Source organism: Taudactylus pleione, unplaced genomic scaffold (assembly GCF_031769625.1).
Source record: "Taudactylus pleione unplaced genomic scaffold, aTauple2 ptg000191l, whole genome shotgun sequence".
NCBI classification, from domain to species: Eukaryota; Metazoa; Chordata; class Amphibia; order Anura; family Myobatrachidae; genus Taudactylus; species Taudactylus pleione.
Window position 1 is genome coordinate 256314 of NW_028284593.1, and position 17623 is coordinate 273936.

Sequence of the window (17623 nt, forward strand, 5' to 3'; positions counted from 1 at the left end):
CATCTCCATGATCGCTGCTCCTGGTGATAGTACCCTTTATCTTTACATAGTATAATTTACTTAATTTTTCTAATTAAGCCCTATATGACTGTTATTGTTGGTTGGTGCTTAATCCACTTTGTCGCTTTTTGTGCTCTTTCTCCCCCTCCCTCTCATCCACTCTCCATACAATATATATGCGGTTGTTTGATATGTAAAATACCAATAACACATACTGTGTGCACAATACTAATTATACTGTTCTGCAACGCAGATCTATATACTGTTCTGCTATACCATTGCTTAAATACCCCCTCCTCCAACTAATCTAAAGGTCTCCAGCTGAACTCTCGCTACCGCGTCTGCGGATCATGGTACAACTACCATTTCTATCTGTATAACCCACTTCACCTACTCTTTTTTTCCCTTTGGCTGGGTGGATATGTAATTGTAATTTATTCTCATAAGGTGTCATTTTGAAGGTAACAGCACCACCTTGTGGCTTTCTTGGAGATAGCGAATGCTTACTCCTAGATGGCACAAGATAGATAATCTACTATATCTCCCATACTGTTTTGATCTTTTCATTTACAATACTAGACATTCTTAAATGTGTTAATATAAGTATATTGTATATTCGCAATACCTAAAAACCGACCGAGACTTCTACTAATTTAACCTCTATCCTAGTGTATTTCCTTAGAAATCTTGTTGATGCTCATTTTGTGCTGAGTACAAGCTAAATATGTAGTAACTTACCTTTTTTTTGTCTTGCCTTGATGTAACTAAATTATATAGGAGGGGTTCATTATCGTATTTCATTCACAGTATAACAAAAAAAAAAAATTCTACTGTTGTAGAGCTACATGGTATGGAAAGATTTCTATACAAACAAACACAATTACCCCAAAGAATGGGAACACCCAAAAAAGGAAGTAACAAATCCCATCAAAATAAAAATACTCTAACACAGAAATCAATGGAAGATTCTCAGCCCTCCCCTTCACAGGCTGATCCACTCTCCCCTATATCTGAAACATCTCAAGATGATCCTACAATTTTTCAACAGATGGACAAAAAACTGGATAACATCCAAACATCCCTAGATAAAAAAATGGATACTATCCAGAGGTCCATAAACACAATCTTAACGAAGCTCGAATCCAACACTAAAAAAATAATTGATCTAGAACAGCGTACTAGTGACAACGAAGATGCTCTAATGGCATTACAGAATATAGTAGATATGAAATCCAAGATTATAGAGGATTTATCTGACAAATTAGATGATCAGGAGAATCGCAATAGATGTAACAATTTGCATTTCCTGGGAATTCCCGAGTCAATAAATGGCCCAGACCTCAACGACTTACTGAGTGTCGATCTGGTAAATGTACTCCAAATCCCTACCACTAGTGGCACGATTGCAATTGAGCGCTGTCACCGCATCGGCCCTGAATGCCAATCTAAAAATAACAATCCTAGACAGGTGATGGCCAGGTTCTTAGATTCCCGTGATAAAGAAAATATTATACAAGCTTACCGTAAGGTTTCATCCCTAAAAATCCGTGACTTCACGGTACTCATTTTTCAGGACTTCTCAACCACTGTTTCTCTCAAACGAAGAGAATTCAGTGCGATCTGCAAATTTCTCTTTGAGAAGAAATGTTAATTTTTTCTACAATACCCAGCTAAATTGAGAGTTATACTTGATGGCAAATCCATCACCTTTGACACCCCACAAGCAGCAAGGTCTCACTTTAATCTGTCACCACGCTCATCGGATGGGCAAAATAATGTATCGACAATTTCGCCTGCTGGGCTTAACCGTTCCCCTCCTAACGGCTGAACTAAAATATTCCTCTTTGAGGTGATATCCCATACTTGCTAAGTTGCATTGAGTCTAGATTCCTAGGTTCACAATACAATACACACATTGTTTTGAGTAAAATGTCTGACCCGTACCACACAGGGTTTTATATGTACCTTGTACTTTTTGTTTTTCTTTTATTGTCTTTTCTTTATCTTTCCCTTCTTTCTCTATCCCCCTTCCTTTCTTGAGCGGTGGATCCGGGGTCTGGGGGAGTCCATGCCTTCACACAATGCCAGTTACTTTTCAAAATACTGCAATAATCAGGAGCCAATTCGTCCAGCTTACTGGGACAGGACGATGGCTTTAATGCCCAATTCATTACTTACTGCTGGACATACGAGGCGAGGTGTTGGTTGACAACCAACCCTATATCATAATTTATTTAACTTATAACGAATACTATTTCTAATTTGCATTTCCTGTCTTGGAACGTAGCGGGCGTAAATTCAGCCATAAAACGGAAAAAAGTGTTATCACACATCAAATCATTTAACCCCGATGTTGTATTGCTGCAGGAGACTCACTGGGTGGAAGGGCCCTACGCTAATCTATCTGGTCCTTGGATTGGTGAATGTATAGCGGCTCCTTACACTCGAAAACAAACAGGTGTGGCAATTCTACTTAACAAACGATTGGTGTATAATATTGTTAAATCTGTTATTGACCCAGAAGGGCGCTTTATTATACTTCGTATACAAATCTTTGGCGAAATGTTCACCATACTCAACATTTATGCCCCTAACACACCTAACTTTGACTTCTTTTTCAAAATATCCAACTTACAGCTGCAAATGGACACCCCATATCTAATAATTGGTGGGGACTTTAATCTAGTAATTAACACATCTATTGATAAATCACCAGCTATGCCTTCGCGCCTGACTGGGAGGAGGGATGGAATTCGTCTATTAATCTCACACCATAATTTGTTAGATCCATGGAGACTATTAAATTATAACAGCAAAGAATTTACTTTCTTTTCACATGTACATAACGTGTTTACTAGGATTGATCACATTCTCACAGTGGACTCACTACTTCCGAGAATACAAAAGGCGCATATCGGGAATATTCTCATTTCTGACCACGCACCCATCTATCTAGACATCTCACTGAGATCCCCACATGACACAAATAAACACTGGCGCTTCCCATCCTACCTGTATTCAAAAGATGATTTTAAACAATATCTTAAAAACCAATGGGATTGCTATAGTTCCACAAACGATATACACCAAAATGATCCTGTCCTGTTTTGGTCCGCTCTAAAGGCCATCATGCGTGGACATATAATCACCTACGTATCACATAGAAATAAAGAACGTAGAGAAAACATTCAAAAACTCAACCAAAATCTTAGCGAGGCATATCACAAATATCTTACTGACCCGTCGGACACCAAAACACTTACATAAAACACAAAAATCTCATGGAAACTTTCCTTTCTAATGAAGCACAGCTAAAAGTGTCTTATGCTAAGAATAGATATTTTAGGTGGGGTGGAAAGGCGGGAAAATTACTGTCGTACATGGTTCGCCAACAATCCAAAAGAAAATATATTTCCAAATTAAAAACCCCGGGAGGCATTATTACCTCACAATCGGACATAGCAAATAGCTTCCATTCATACTTTTCAGAATTATATGTAGCTAATCCTGACTCCGCTCAATTAGCATCTACCTTACTCTCGGAGGCACATCTACCTCAACTAACAAGGTCACAACTGGAGATAATGGAGTCAGATGTGACGGTTGAGGAGGTTCGTCGTACCATTCATACACTCAAACTTAATAAGGCTCCGGGGCCAGACGGCTTTAGTGGCGAGTACTATAAGCTCTTATGTGAGGATTTGACTCCGGCTCTTACATCCCTGTTCCAACTTATTATAAAGGGTGGGGCGATCTACCCAGACTTTAACGAAGCCCATACTATACTATTGCCAAAACCCAACAAAGATGAGGAGCTGGTGGGGTCTTATCGTCCCATTACACTCCTAAATCAAGACTTTAAGCTATTAGCAAAAATAACTGCTACCCGACTACAAACACTGATGCCTTCCCTTTTAACCCATCACCAGCTAGGCTTTACTAATTCAAGACACTCGGTTCTAGGTATTAGATCTGCTATTTCTGCTATTGTTGCATCTAAGAATTGTACAAAATTCACAAAATGTCTTGTTAAGCCTTGACGCAGAAAAGGCATTTGATAAGATAGCCTGGCCCCCACCTATATCGGGTACTGAAGGAGAGGGCATTCGGCCCGCAATTCATCAATCTGATCCATTTTTTTTACTCCAATCCCACAACTAAACTAATTGTTAACAACTTGTTAGGTGCCCCGGTTCCCCTTGCTAGAGGAACAAAGCAGGAATGCCCTTTATCCTCTCTCCTTTTCAACTTAGACTTAGACCCCCTGCTACGCATTTTGCAGAATCTCAAAAATTTTAAAGGTATCCCCATAGGCGTTAAATCTCTGAAGATTCTGGCCTTCGCTGACGATTTACTCCTCCTCCTCCTTTTTTTTTTTATTTTCTAACCCTCAAGATAGTATGAGGGAAGTCGTATCTAAGATATCTCAATTTGGCCTAATCTCTGGCTTCTCTATTAACATCCAAAAATCAATAGCTATGGCCTTATTCCCAGTTCAATGTCCACGGTGGGCAGCTAATTTAAATCTCCAGTGGGCAAATACTTCTATTCCCTATTTAGGTATTCAATTGCCAAAAAATATCTCCTTACTATATTCACTTAATATCACGAAAGTAATTTCCAAAGTCACGGAGGAGCTGAATCGTTGGCAAAATCTTCAGCTTTCTTTTTTGGGCCGAGCACAACTCATAAAAATTATATCCTTCCCAAAATTATTATGTTTTACCAATAGTATTAACCAATAAAGATGAACAAAGTCTGAACACCACTTTTCGTCGCTTTATATGGAATGGCAATAAACCTAGAATTAACCTTAAAATCCTACAAAAAACAAAAAAAGGAGGTGTTAATTTCCCACATATGGCTTTTTATAATCAGGCGGCTATATGTCGTTATATTAGGGATTGGATACATTCTAATAATAATTATGCTAATTCTGAATTGGAACAACAGTTCATACCTGACACTCACCTAGTGGCTTTTCTTCATATGGCAAAAAAGGATATCCCTCTTACAATGTTAGAAAATCCACTGCTAATGTCCACTAGAACAGTGTGGTTCAAGATAAGGAAAGCTTGGAATTTGAACCCCTCCTGTTCAGTGTATTTGCCATTTAGTAGAAACCCAGCTTTTCAGAAAGGCAGCTCCAACTGTCCCTTCTGCTCCTGGTCCAGAAATGGACTCTCTTCACTTAGATGCATTATGCATATTCCATCTCGGAAACCGTTATCTTTTCAAAATTGAAAAACTTGGGTTTCTCGAAAATCATTTTTTTGCCTATTTTCAATTGCAACACTATGCAAACACGACCTTACATAACTTATCGGATAATGACTGGACCAACAAATTGGATCCGTCATTTTTAAGACCAAACCAAACATCTAAATTGACCTCCCATTTCTACTCACTGGATTGTTCACCTTGCTTCTCCAAACCACATCGCACAGGCATATCGTCATGGCAGGAACAATTTCCGCATCTCCACATTTCAGATATTATAACTAGGGGTGAGCGGATTCGGTTCTACTCGGTTCCGTTCGGTTAAAAAAAACGAATCTTATTGGCTATCCAAAACTCGTGACAGCTGATACCCAATAAGATTCGGTTTTTAAATCCGAACGGAACAGAGTAGAACCGAATCCGCTCACCCCTAATTATAACCACTCTTTCCTATTCACTGAACACCTAGGGAAATGATATACAAAATATTTTACAGAGGATGTGTCTCTCCCTCTCGGATGAGTGCGGTGGGGTTGTCGGACTCCCCATCTTGCCCCAAATGTGGCGAGTCTCCAGCTACTCTTCCATTGCCTTTGGAACTGCTCCCCAATCCAGCTGTTTTGGTCACAAATCACTCAATTTATAAATCTTCATTTTACCCAATCGTTTGTTCTAACCCCAGAATGGGCGGTTTTGGGCTATTTAAGGTCTGACCACCATACACCTCTAGAAAATAGGAAAATCCTCACTATAGTATCCAATGTGGCCCGTAAGAGTATCCTGCAGCAATGGATATCCCCTATCCCACCATCCCTTAAATTGTTTGAGGAGAAGCTGTTTTTTATTTTCAAAATGGACTGAACAGTGGCCTCTCTTCAGAAGGAACTCCGAGTCAAACGTTTTTTCATTGTATGTAGCTTATCAACCTAGCGACATTAAAAATATGATATATAAATGTTTTAAAAAAACACAATGGCTGCAGGCACATATACTAACTATGCTGACGCCCTGCCTTAAGTTATAAAACATACACCGTGATAATTTATCTATGAGGCGTGACTGGTGCAGGGGATGTGGTGTCCCCCGCGCTCTGGCTCGGCCGCTCCCCCCCCCCCCCCTTCCCTCCTTTCCTTTCTTTTATTCAATTTTTCATTTGTATTTTTCCCTCATTTTTCAAATATGATTTAACTCTATAATTCTATTTTATTTTCAAAAAATATACAAAATGTGAGACTTTTCTATTCTTATAGAACATGTTCTTGAGCTTTATGCAGTGATCTATACTGGTTGTATTTTATATACACTATTAGACAAATTTGTAATGAAGTTGACATTTCTTTCTATATCTTCACTATATGGCAATTCAATTAAGTAATGTCTGTTCAAATAAAACTCCACAAATGTGTGTTATGTATTTGTATTGTAATATGCCAATTTTGTTTCACTATGAAAACTATGTATACTACAGTATTGTATGTTCTCTGATTACATGTTTGTATCTAAATCTTTGTCTCAATAAAAAAAGATATTGTTATAAAAAAAAAAAAGCACCAGTTAAACTTCTCGTTCTCAGAAACTTACAGAAGTGGTATAATTTCTTTTATTGTACTTATTTTGCAGCGTGTACTCCTCCTTGTTGCTTCAGATGTTGATGCCCTGTGCGCATGTAAAGTACTTCAGGTAAGAGCATCCTAATAAACACTTCTATATTTAGCAGTGTTCACCAGCAGCTGTTTTGCTACAAATTTTCTTTCTATAGCAGTCTCATCACACTGGTTATTGCAGAGTGGTTATGTTTGGCTAATAGAAGCCTTTTTACCCCTTTTACACCAAAATCCCGGGTCCGACCCTGGAATTTGAACACTGGTCAATCCCGGGTCGAACTCTGCTTCAGACCCCTTTTACACTGCAACTTGACCCGGGTTATTCCCCGGTTTGCCCCGTTCACACTGAACCCGGGTAATCCCTGCTTTTCTCTATAGAAGTCATTAAAAATGGTCTGTTTTAAGGTCTGACAAAGATGGTCACAAAAGGCAACAAAAGAGAGGGGTGGGGACTGATTACAGGCTGCTGTTCTGGCTGTGGCAGGCTGTGTATCAGCCTGCGTTTGTGGCTGCTGGTCAGGCTGTGGTGCAGGCTGCAGTTCTAGCTATGGCAGGCTGTGTATCAGCCTGTATTTGTGGCTGCTGGTCAGGCTGTGGTGCAGGCTGCAGTTCTGGCTGTGGCAGGCTGTGTGCCTGCCTGCTTTTGTGGCTGCTGGTCAGGCTGCTGTGGTGCAGGAGGTTAGGCAGGCAAGCGATGGCTTCATGTGCATCTCTCTGCAGGGCACTGACAAATTACATCATCTGCCAGTGCCCCAGAAGCTCCAATCAGCATCTTTCAGAGCTAGCCGGGTCAAATAAGCAGGGTAGCACCCGTTCACATTGCCGCATGACACGGGAACAACCAGTGTTCAACCCTGCTCTCAACCCGAGTAAGATTCCCGGGTAAATCAACCCGGGAAATTTTTTCTGGGAGCCGTTCACACAGAGCATCGACCCGGGTCGACCCTAACCCGGGTTATTCGGTTGGTGTAAAAGGGGTATTAGTTGTAGACGTGAAAACCTTTTTGAGTCTCAGCAAAATCTGGTAGCCACAATAGATACAGTTGTCTGCATTAGAGCAGCCAGCACTGGCCGGTACGAATGATGGCTGATTCTCTGATCTCCTGCTGGTGATTGGCTGTTGTTGCCCAGGAGAAATGGCCAATTACTGTATACTTTACACAGTGGGAAGCTAATATCTTCAATGACTGGGAGTCAGACAGCAAAGTAAGTAGACAGATCATATATTTGCTGAATTTTGGCTAAATGTATGTTATGGTTAATGAGAGTCAGGCTGGGAATATGCTGCGCTATATAAGAAACTGATAATAATAATAATCACAATTAATAATCTAGTAGTTTCCCAGCCTGACTTTTTTTTTTTTTTTTTTGTTTCATTCTAAAATAAGGTCTGTATTTTTAAAGTTTACATGTTTCTGTCAGAGCTTCACTAATCCCCCTCCCCCACTGGATGCCACAGAATAATTTTAATAGTGAACCCTTATTTTTGTTTTGTTTATTTACAGTCAGGTGCATAAATATTGGAACATTGACAGAATTTTCATATTTTGGCCTCTATTCACCACCACAATGGCTTTGAAATGAAACAAACAAGATGTGCTTTAACTGCAGACTTTCAGATTTAATTTGAGGGTAATTACATCCAAATCAGGTGAACGGTGTAGGAATTACAACGATTTCTATATGTGCCTCCCACTTTTTAAGGGGCCAAAAGTAATGGGACAAACTAAACAATCCTAAATCTAACTTTCACTTTTTAATACTTTGTTGCAAAGTCTGGAACGCATAGACATCACCAGACGCTGGGTTTCGTCCCTGGTGATGCTCTGCCAGGCCTCTACTGCAAATGTCTTCAGTTCCTGCTTGTTCTTGGGGCTTTTTCCCTTCAGTTTTGTCTTCATCAAGTGAAATGCATGCTCAATCGGATTCAGGTCAGGGGATTGACTTGGCCATTGCATAACATTCCACTTTTTAGCCTTAAAAAAGTCTTTGGTTGCTTTTGCAGTATGCTTCGGGTCATTGTCCATCTGCACTGTGAAGCGCCGTCCAATGAGTTCTGAAGCATTTGACTGAATATGAGCATATAATATTGCCCAAAACACTTCAGAATTCATTCTGCTGCTTTTGTCAGCAGTCACATCATCAATAAATACAAAGGAACCAGTTCCATTGGCAGCCATACATGCCCACGCCATGACACTACCACCACCATGCTTCACTGATGAGGTGGTATGTTTTGGATCATGAGCAGTTCCTTTCCTTCTCCATACTCTTCTCTTCCCATCACTCTGGTACAAGTTGATCTTTGTCTCATCTGTCCATAGGATGTTGTTCCAGAACTGTAATGGCTTTTTTAGATTTTGTTTGGCAAACTCTAATCTGGTCTTCCTGTTTTTGAGGCTCACCAATGGTTTACATCTTGTGGTGAACCCTCTATGTTCACTCTTGTGAAGTCTTCACTTGATTGTTGACTTTGACACATATACACCTACCTCCTGGAGAGTGTTTTTGATTTGGCCAACTGTTGTGAAGGGGTTTTTCTTCACCAGGGAAATAATTCTTCTATCATCCACCACAGTTGTTTTCCGTGGTCTTCCGGGTCTTTTGGTGTTGCTGAGCTCTCCGGTGCGTTCTTTCTTTTTAAGAATGTTGCAAAAAGTTGATGTAGCCACACCTAATGTTTTTGCTATCTCTCGGTTTGTTTTGATTTTTCAGCCTAATGATGGCTCGCTTAACTGATAGTGACAGCTCTTTGGATGTCATATTGAAAGTCGACAGCAACTGATTCCAAATGCAAATGTCACACCTAGAATCAACTCCAGACCTTTTACCTGCTTAATTGATAATGAAATAACGAGGGAATAACCCACACCTGTCCATGAAATTGCTTTTGAGTTGATAGTCCCATTACTTTTAGCCCCTTAAAAAATGGGAGGCACATATAGAAACCGTTGTAATTCCTACACCGTTCACCTGATTTGGATGTAATTACCCTCAATTTAAATCTGAAAGTCTGCAGTTAAAGCACATCTTGTTTGTTTCATTTCAAAGCCATTGTGGTGGTGAATAGAGGCCAAAATCTGAAAATTCTGTCAATGTCCCAATATTTATGCACCTGACTGTATATTCTCCAATTGATGAAATGATCTGCAATATTTTATTTTGCTCCCTTTATTGTTAACCGCATAACTTGAGCTGGTGTCAAATAGTTCATTTGATCTGCTTACAAAAAGGTTTACAAAATATAAATGTGTTTATTTGTTTAGAAAAACTCTTTCGAGTTCAATAGCTTGTGTATGACAAACTGGATCTCCCCCCTTCTTCTCCTAAGTGTAAACAACACCATGTAGCATTCAGGAGTATTATGACAAATAAATGGTATAAATTGAAATTGCTGCACTAACTTTATTTTTTCTCCAGGCCTTATTTCAGTGTGATCATGTCCAATACACTTTGGTCCCAGTAGCGAGCTGGCAGGAACTTGAAACTCTCTTCCTTGAACACAAAGAGCAGGTATTATTAGCAGCGTTGCATACAAATCTGATTTTATTTTTATTTTTTTAAAATCGGATTTATTTGATTTAAATCAGATATTTTTTTTTATTTAAATAAGATTTTTTTTATTAACTTCTTTTTAAAGTAAACTGTATAATTTTAGATGTTTTAGGAATACATTAACAATTTTTGAAGTGAGAAGAGTAACAAAATGAACACAGTAATATAATAAGTACACACTAAACGGTTGCGTCAAGAAGTACAATTAGGCTCTGAATTTTACTCAAATCAGTTGCTTGAGTCTCAGTCAAATATGTACATGTCTTTGTCCATGTCCTCACATTTGTCCTGAAAAGGCTCTGTAGCATGCAAACAGCTTAGCTAGTTTTTCATTTCTTACTCTGTTTTGGATTGTACAAAACTGTACGTTGAAAAAATCCTTTCAATTCCTGCACTTGATGAAACTGCGGTGAACATCTGCTTTAGAAGATTTACTACAGAAGTGTCTAACTGAAGTTGAGCTGCGTAGGACATCCACCAGGCTAGAGGAGATACTTGGCATAAAGTGTCCACTTCAGACATGTATGGTGCAAATGGTTTCATGGATGCACGAAAGTTGATGATGACCAGCATAATTTGACAATTATTGGCACGAGCAAACTCTATAGCAGTCTCAATTTCAGCAGGGCTAAACTTTTTTCCCCTGTACCTAGGATAAAGTAGATTAGCCAGCAAGTGGGTATCTGAGAGTGCAATTTTAGCTATTGCCTTTGCCATCTTTACTACATTGCTGTGGTGTCCAATCTCTTCAAGATCATCTAACCGCTTCTTCCACACTTGTACGACCTCACTGATTGTGCAGTTGCATCTTTGTGCACGATCCAGGGCTACAACTACATCATTTGATTTAAATCGTGCAACCCAGATGATTTAAATCGTGCAACCCTGTTTATTGTAGCAGTAGTAATATTTAGAAACATATAATTTTCTTTATCAGATTCTAATCCTATTTCTTTCCCATTCAGTTTGCCTTTGTCTAGCATAAATATTAAGGGATGCATGTGTAACTTACTGTTGTGTTGTATCTTTTATTTGATTTTTATCGAAGTCTGCTTGCAGCATTCACTATTTAGTATAATTGTTGTTTGATCTGTTTTCCAAAAACTCTCTTTATTTCTCCCCTTAGCCTCCTGTCAGTCTTATTGATTATGTTTTGACAGTACAATAGCTTGGGAAGTGGACAAGTGATGATAACATTGGGTTGTGGAGTTATTTCTGAAACTGACCACTTCAACAAGGACTAAAAATATGTGTGAGAGCGTAACTATTGATAGCAGATTCTACCCCCTGAGTTTGCTCCTAAACCATGCAGGGAAATTGCATCAAATTTTGTCTAGCATACATATTCTGTTGTCATAGGTACAATTAAACAAATACCCACTTCATGGTGAAAGGAATGCGATATAAGAGATAACGTTTTGTTTTATAGCTTAAATCACTTATTATGCCTTGATCATAGTGGAAGTTGTGTAATGCACAGAATTTGCAGAGTATAATTTTTGTTTTTCTTGTAGTTTCGTTATTTCGTTCTTATTAATTGTGGGGCAAATATTGACCTCCTGGAGACTCTGCAGCCACAGGAAGAGACAGTCTTCTTCATATGTGACACCCACAGACCAATAGATGTAGTGAATGTGTACAATGACAGCCAGGTATTTCAGGAACACAGAGACTGACTATAATATGAAAATATTCAGTAATTACATTAAGAAAATCAATAATAAACTACCTTCCTTATATTTCATAGATAAGGTTGCTCATCAAACAGGATGATGACCTGGAAATCCCGTCTTATGATGACATTTTCCGTGATGATGATGACGAGGATGGAGATGTCTCTGGGAATGAAAGTGATGGCTCTGAGCCTTCAGGAAAGCGGAGGCGTTTTGATGAGGTAGAATTTATGCACAATACAATTACAAAGTTTGAACACGTAGTTATCTTAAGGGTACACATAGGGCCGTATTCAATTAGTTTTGCGTATGCGATAAAGTTTCGCATGCCGAACTTTTCGCCTACATCGCATATTTTAGTCGCAGAAACTTATCGTGCGCGTACCCGCTATTCAGCCTATTCAATACCAAAAGACGTGAAAACGGCGACACGCGAAGTCAGAACATGCGAAAAGTGGTGTCAGAATCTGGGAAATCAGCCTGAACCCCCCCAAAAAGATGCAGAAACAATGGGGATCAATGTAGTAGTGCCCGATTAGCCCTAATAAAACTGTTTGGGGTACTTAAGTTCGCACAATTGCCTCTAATTACCATATTTGCACAAGTGGTGAAGAATAGCATAAAGCCATAGTTTTAGGAGGAAATTAGTAGTCCTGTCAAATTTGGGGTACCTGAAAATGGGTGCCAGCATATTTTAAATGTCTCTAAAAGTGCAGTTTTAATAAATGAAAATTTCCACCCTTCTAAAAGCACCTGCAATCCCAAAAACACTTGACCCCTTCTTAGAACACCCGTTTATGGACGCAGTTGTCCTTTGGGTGGCTGTTCCAAGGGTTCTGAGTGGTTTCCCCCACCTTTGCACCCCGAAAAAAATACTTGCACTTCTTTTCACCTGCTATTCAGAGGTGAATCTCTTTCGCCTATTACATTGCATTGACTTTCCGCATACGCGAAAAGCGGATGGAATTGAATACGGAGATAAGTTTCCGACTGGCGAAAAGTCTCAATCGGCGATACTTTTTTGTGGAACTCGGCTTATCGCTTCTAATTGAATACGGCCCATCGTTTACTAATGGGTACAAGTAAGTAAACATTAAGGGGTCTATTTATCAGAGAGAGAAGAGCCCTACATCCGGGGGAAAACAGCAGTGTTTCTCCTTATTTATCAAGCACTGCAGGCGGTAATAGTTATCACTGGCTGTAACCGTCACTGGGGCTCTCTTGTGATATGGGGAAGCCTGTTATCATACATTTATAAAGGACAGCTGCAGTACCATTAGATGTCTTCCTATTCTATCTTCATAACAGAATGCTGATAGAGGTGATCCACTGGAAAAAAATTTTTTGTTAAAATAAAGCATTTTTTTCCTTCGCTAATGTAATGTCAAATATATTTTATTTAGTATTACTATTTTTTTTTTATATTTCTATTCCCTTTAATACCATTTTCGATTTTGAATGTACACGTGTGACCCAGCAATGCCGGCACACATGCGCAGAGGCTCCCTGGACTGGCCTGGCTGACTTAAAAAATATTTTCCTATTGCTGCTGTGCTCATCAGAGGATATGTTTATATTTCTTCTGCTAAGGGAGCTGTGGAAAGAAGGATCGAGAGACGACGCCAGAGAAGAGAGTGGGAGGCACGTAGGTAAATTGAAGACCTGATCGTTGTACATTACCACAATTAAATAACTCATATTACGGGTATATTTAAGGCTTTTCATAGCATAAATTACCTGAGTCTCACCAAAAATCTGAATATTCGTGTGAGGAGCATATGAAAGCCAATATTCAAATTTTTTATTTCTAGTAGCGTTTGTTGAATAGTTTGATTAACAGATGAGGCTGACGGGACCTTTTTCCCCCTACAGGAGAGAGATCATCTTTGACTATGAGCAGTATGAATACCATGGAACATCTGTGAGTAATTCCTGTGATTTAAAACATAAATTATTTCTACTTCTGATTATCAACATTATCCACACAGTATGTAGGTGGAGATTTTTCATACCAGATGTAATATATTGAAGACTTTTCCAAATGTATTGATAGTCCAGGTGATGCACAGCCTGTTACATTTAAGTCTCTGAAATATTATTGTATACTTACCTACTCATCACATGTAGACTCTTCACTGCATGGAAATGTGGTCATTGATCCCTTTGCATAGAGCATTGATTTTCAACTCGAGGCACACTACGCAAGATTTTAAAATTGCCAAGGCACACCATCTGGCGATATGGCGTGCGCAACCTTTGAATAAACATACATATTGGCTCCCACATAAACACACTACATTTGCCTCCACAGCAATAAAACACAGTACATTGGCCTCCACAGCAATAAAACACACTATATTGGCCTCCACAGCAATAACACGCACTACATTGGCCTCCACAAGAATAAAACGCACATCCATTGGCCTCAGAGAAATAATACACACATACATTGGCCCCATGGGTGTATCTAGGGGTCTGAGCACCCCTGGCAAAAAAGGGGCTAGTGTACTCTCTCTCTCCCCCACCCCATATTTTTTGAATAATTCACTCTTTATTAAGGTGGAAGGGGTCACTGGGTGCAGCCGTACAGTCCCTGCTCTGGTTCACTTCCCTGCCTGTGTTATTCTGCTCCCCTTTCCTTCCCGTCTGTGTTATTGTCCTTCTTCTCCCCATCTTTGTGACTGTGCTTCCCCCTCCTCATCTGTGTTATTGTGTCCCCCCTCTTCCCCATCTGTGCTATTGTCCCCCCTTCTCCCAATCTGTGTGATTGTGCTCCCCCTTCTCATCTGTGTTATTGTGCTACCTTCCCCTTGCTCATCTGTTATTGTCCCCCCTCCTCCCCATCTGTGTTGTTGTGCTCCCCCCTCGTCACCATCAGTGTCTGTTCTGCTCTCCCAACCCCCCCCTCCTCCCCATCGGTGTCTTGTCTGCTCTTACCCCTCCCCCCCATCGGTATCTGTTATTCTGCACTCTCCTCCCCCCACGTACCCATCAGTGTCCATTATTGTGCATCCCCCACCCCCTTAACTTACCAGCTTCTTCTCTCTTCACATGTTCCTCTGTCATCTCTGCTCCTCCTCCACTGTTGGAGCACTCTCCGCTGGTCTTTGAAGGGCTGGGTGACTGGTGGGGTGGCCTGGCAGACAGGCAACGCGGTGTGCGTGACCTGTGATATCACGCCACCGCGTCTAGGCACGGCTCGGGCACGTCTGAGCCTCCCAGAGGAGCTTAGCGGCAGTGCTGCCCAATCCGTTCTATAATGTGACCGGTGGCTATCGCGCCGCGACACACTACACAATGGCACAGCGGTAGAAAACCTCTGGCATTGACCTAGAAAGGGCCCAGGTTCTTCTCCCTGCAGGATTTATGGCACTAAGAAGATTTTGTGCGCCAAGGTTAGATGAAAGGTAAATCCACCTCCGTGGCTGGCTCGGACCCATCCTTATCAGTACCTCCCACAATTCAACCAAATAGTAGTACCCACAGTAAATATGAAAAAAAAGGTATAAGTATACGTGTCACAGCAGGCATAGGGCCATCCAACAATGGAAATAAAAAAATAAATGAGGTGATGAGACCATTTAACTGCTCATTCCTATGTAAAAATAGACCTGACATTACTGCCCTAAAACTAATCCCAATAGTCATATACTTGATTGATAATAAAATATAAATTTATTGGACTTCCCGAAAAGAGGCAGCATGCTGCTACGATCTGAGAAATATTTTGTTTCCACATTATTAAATAAAAAATCTAAATGAACTCACTCACTTCTGAGAGAATCAAGTAACCTACTCCATGACGACTGAGACTCTTTCGTGATCGTGTCTAAGTTGAAAGGCGGGAAGCCCTGTCTTCACTTAGCTGAAGATGACTGAAACAAATTGGCAAAAACGCCTCGGCACCTTACAGCAATTCTGCAAAAGAAGCACCAAATACCATGTAGTTCCCTGCCACTGTCTTGCTAATGGGTGGTCCTGTGCACACCCGAACTACGAACTACCCCGTAATTATATATCTGCGTACAGACCAATCATTGTTTGAAGTGTGCTTTAAATGTCTGGTATTGTCAGTCTGTGTGAGCAGCGCTTCTTATGTCAACATATATGCCCACATTCAATTGGGTAGAATTTCATTAGTAGTTAAGAGCAAATAAAGCTAGTTTCATCAGTAAATGTCAAAGGCTGAATAATAAACCACCTACAGTGTAACTGATAATGTATGCTGTATTTAGATGTTGTGCCTTAATTTGCTTGGGTTTTGTGGAGTTTCCTCTCTCTACATCCCATTTTGAGGTCATTTACACTAATTTTGCTGTTTTTCTCAGAAATTGCATTTTTTAATTGCCCTCACTCTAATATCCTATTTCCACCAAACAAATAACTGGGGTTATTACTAGGGTAACCCGAGTCGACGTCTGATGTAAAAGGGTCTAAGTAAAAATAACCCAGGTCAAGTTACCTGGGAATACGACTCTGGTAGCTACCAGGGTCGAACCCGGGAAGGAAAGAATACAGCACGGGCTATGCAAAAAAGCCGCTGATTAGATCTTCAGTGAGCAGTCACCACTCACTTTTTATGACCTCCTGTTTGTGAGCCTGATAAAAGGCCATGTTTAATGACATTCTCAAGTTTTGCAGGGCAGACACTGGTATAGTGTAAACAGGGCCAACCCAGGAATAACCCGGGTCCAAGGTGCAGTTGAGGGTTCTGACCGGCTTTGACACGGATTTGAACCGGCATTTTGGTGGTGGAAAAGAGGTATTTTTCTCTACCATCAGTTTCTGTATTCTTATTTATTATTGTTTCCCTTTCCTTCCCTCTGTCCTTCTCTTTCAATCTATCTCCTTATGTACTTTTTTACACTTTTCTTTCTGATCTCTGAAGCAAAAATTGAGAGCACATCTGCTCTGGGGACTTCTTCCCACTGGCATGTTTAAACAGGTTTTCTCCTTCATCTAATGGGGGATAATGGAACTTAGGGGAAGGTGGGTATAGATGGTGCTATGCCGAGCCCCACACTTTAAAAACTTCACTGCTTTTGAAGTGCTCATGGGAGCCGGTACTATTTTCCATGGTGCTTGAAACCTGGCGTGTTTTTTTTATTTTTTTTATTATAGGTTCAGACTTTGGGCTACAGAGTCTGCCTGCACCAAGTTCTTGCCTGCTAGTTTTTCTTCTTTGTTTCTCCATGGCATTCTACACCTTGGGTTATAGGACCTATTCCCTCTAGTATAGCCAGGAAGTTTTTTCAGGGACCGTCCCCTCACTGTATACAATCCAGCACCTTCCTCTTGTTCCTTGTTTTTTTTTTTCCTGTCTCCAGCAGTATAGAGCAGGATAGGAAAGTTTTGTTGTTTTTCTATAGCATGGGACTTACCTATTACTATTGGCCCAGTGAGCCCGTAGCGCCGCGAAAATATGAAGGTGGTTTGCAGCAGGACCAGCTCGGAGGATTGTGGACACCCGTGTTGTTCCTGAGTAAATCTCCAGAGGCTGGCGGCTAATGCAATTCGGAGCGCCGGGACACACATGGCGCTTGGGATCAGGCGCGAGTCATGACCTCTGAT

The 17623-nt window shown here is 40.4% G+C and overlaps 1 protein-coding gene across 1 annotated transcript in view; it reads left to right on the plus strand.

The window, feature by feature from the left end:
- CDC45 (cell division cycle 45) overlaps window positions 1-17623 on the plus strand; it is a 100370-nt gene that overhangs the window by 10562 nt on the left and 72185 nt on the right. The window contains exons 2-7 of the mRNA XM_088476658.1: window positions 6841-6900; window positions 10245-10337; window positions 11894-12031; window positions 12127-12273; window positions 13643-13701; window positions 13925-13973. Of these exons, the coding sequence (XP_088332784.1) occupies window positions 6841-6900; window positions 10245-10337; window positions 11894-12031; window positions 12127-12273; window positions 13643-13701; window positions 13925-13973 (546 nt within the window). The remainder of the gene's footprint in view (window positions 1-6840; window positions 6901-10244; window positions 10338-11893; window positions 12032-12126; window positions 12274-13642; window positions 13702-13924; window positions 13974-17623) is intronic.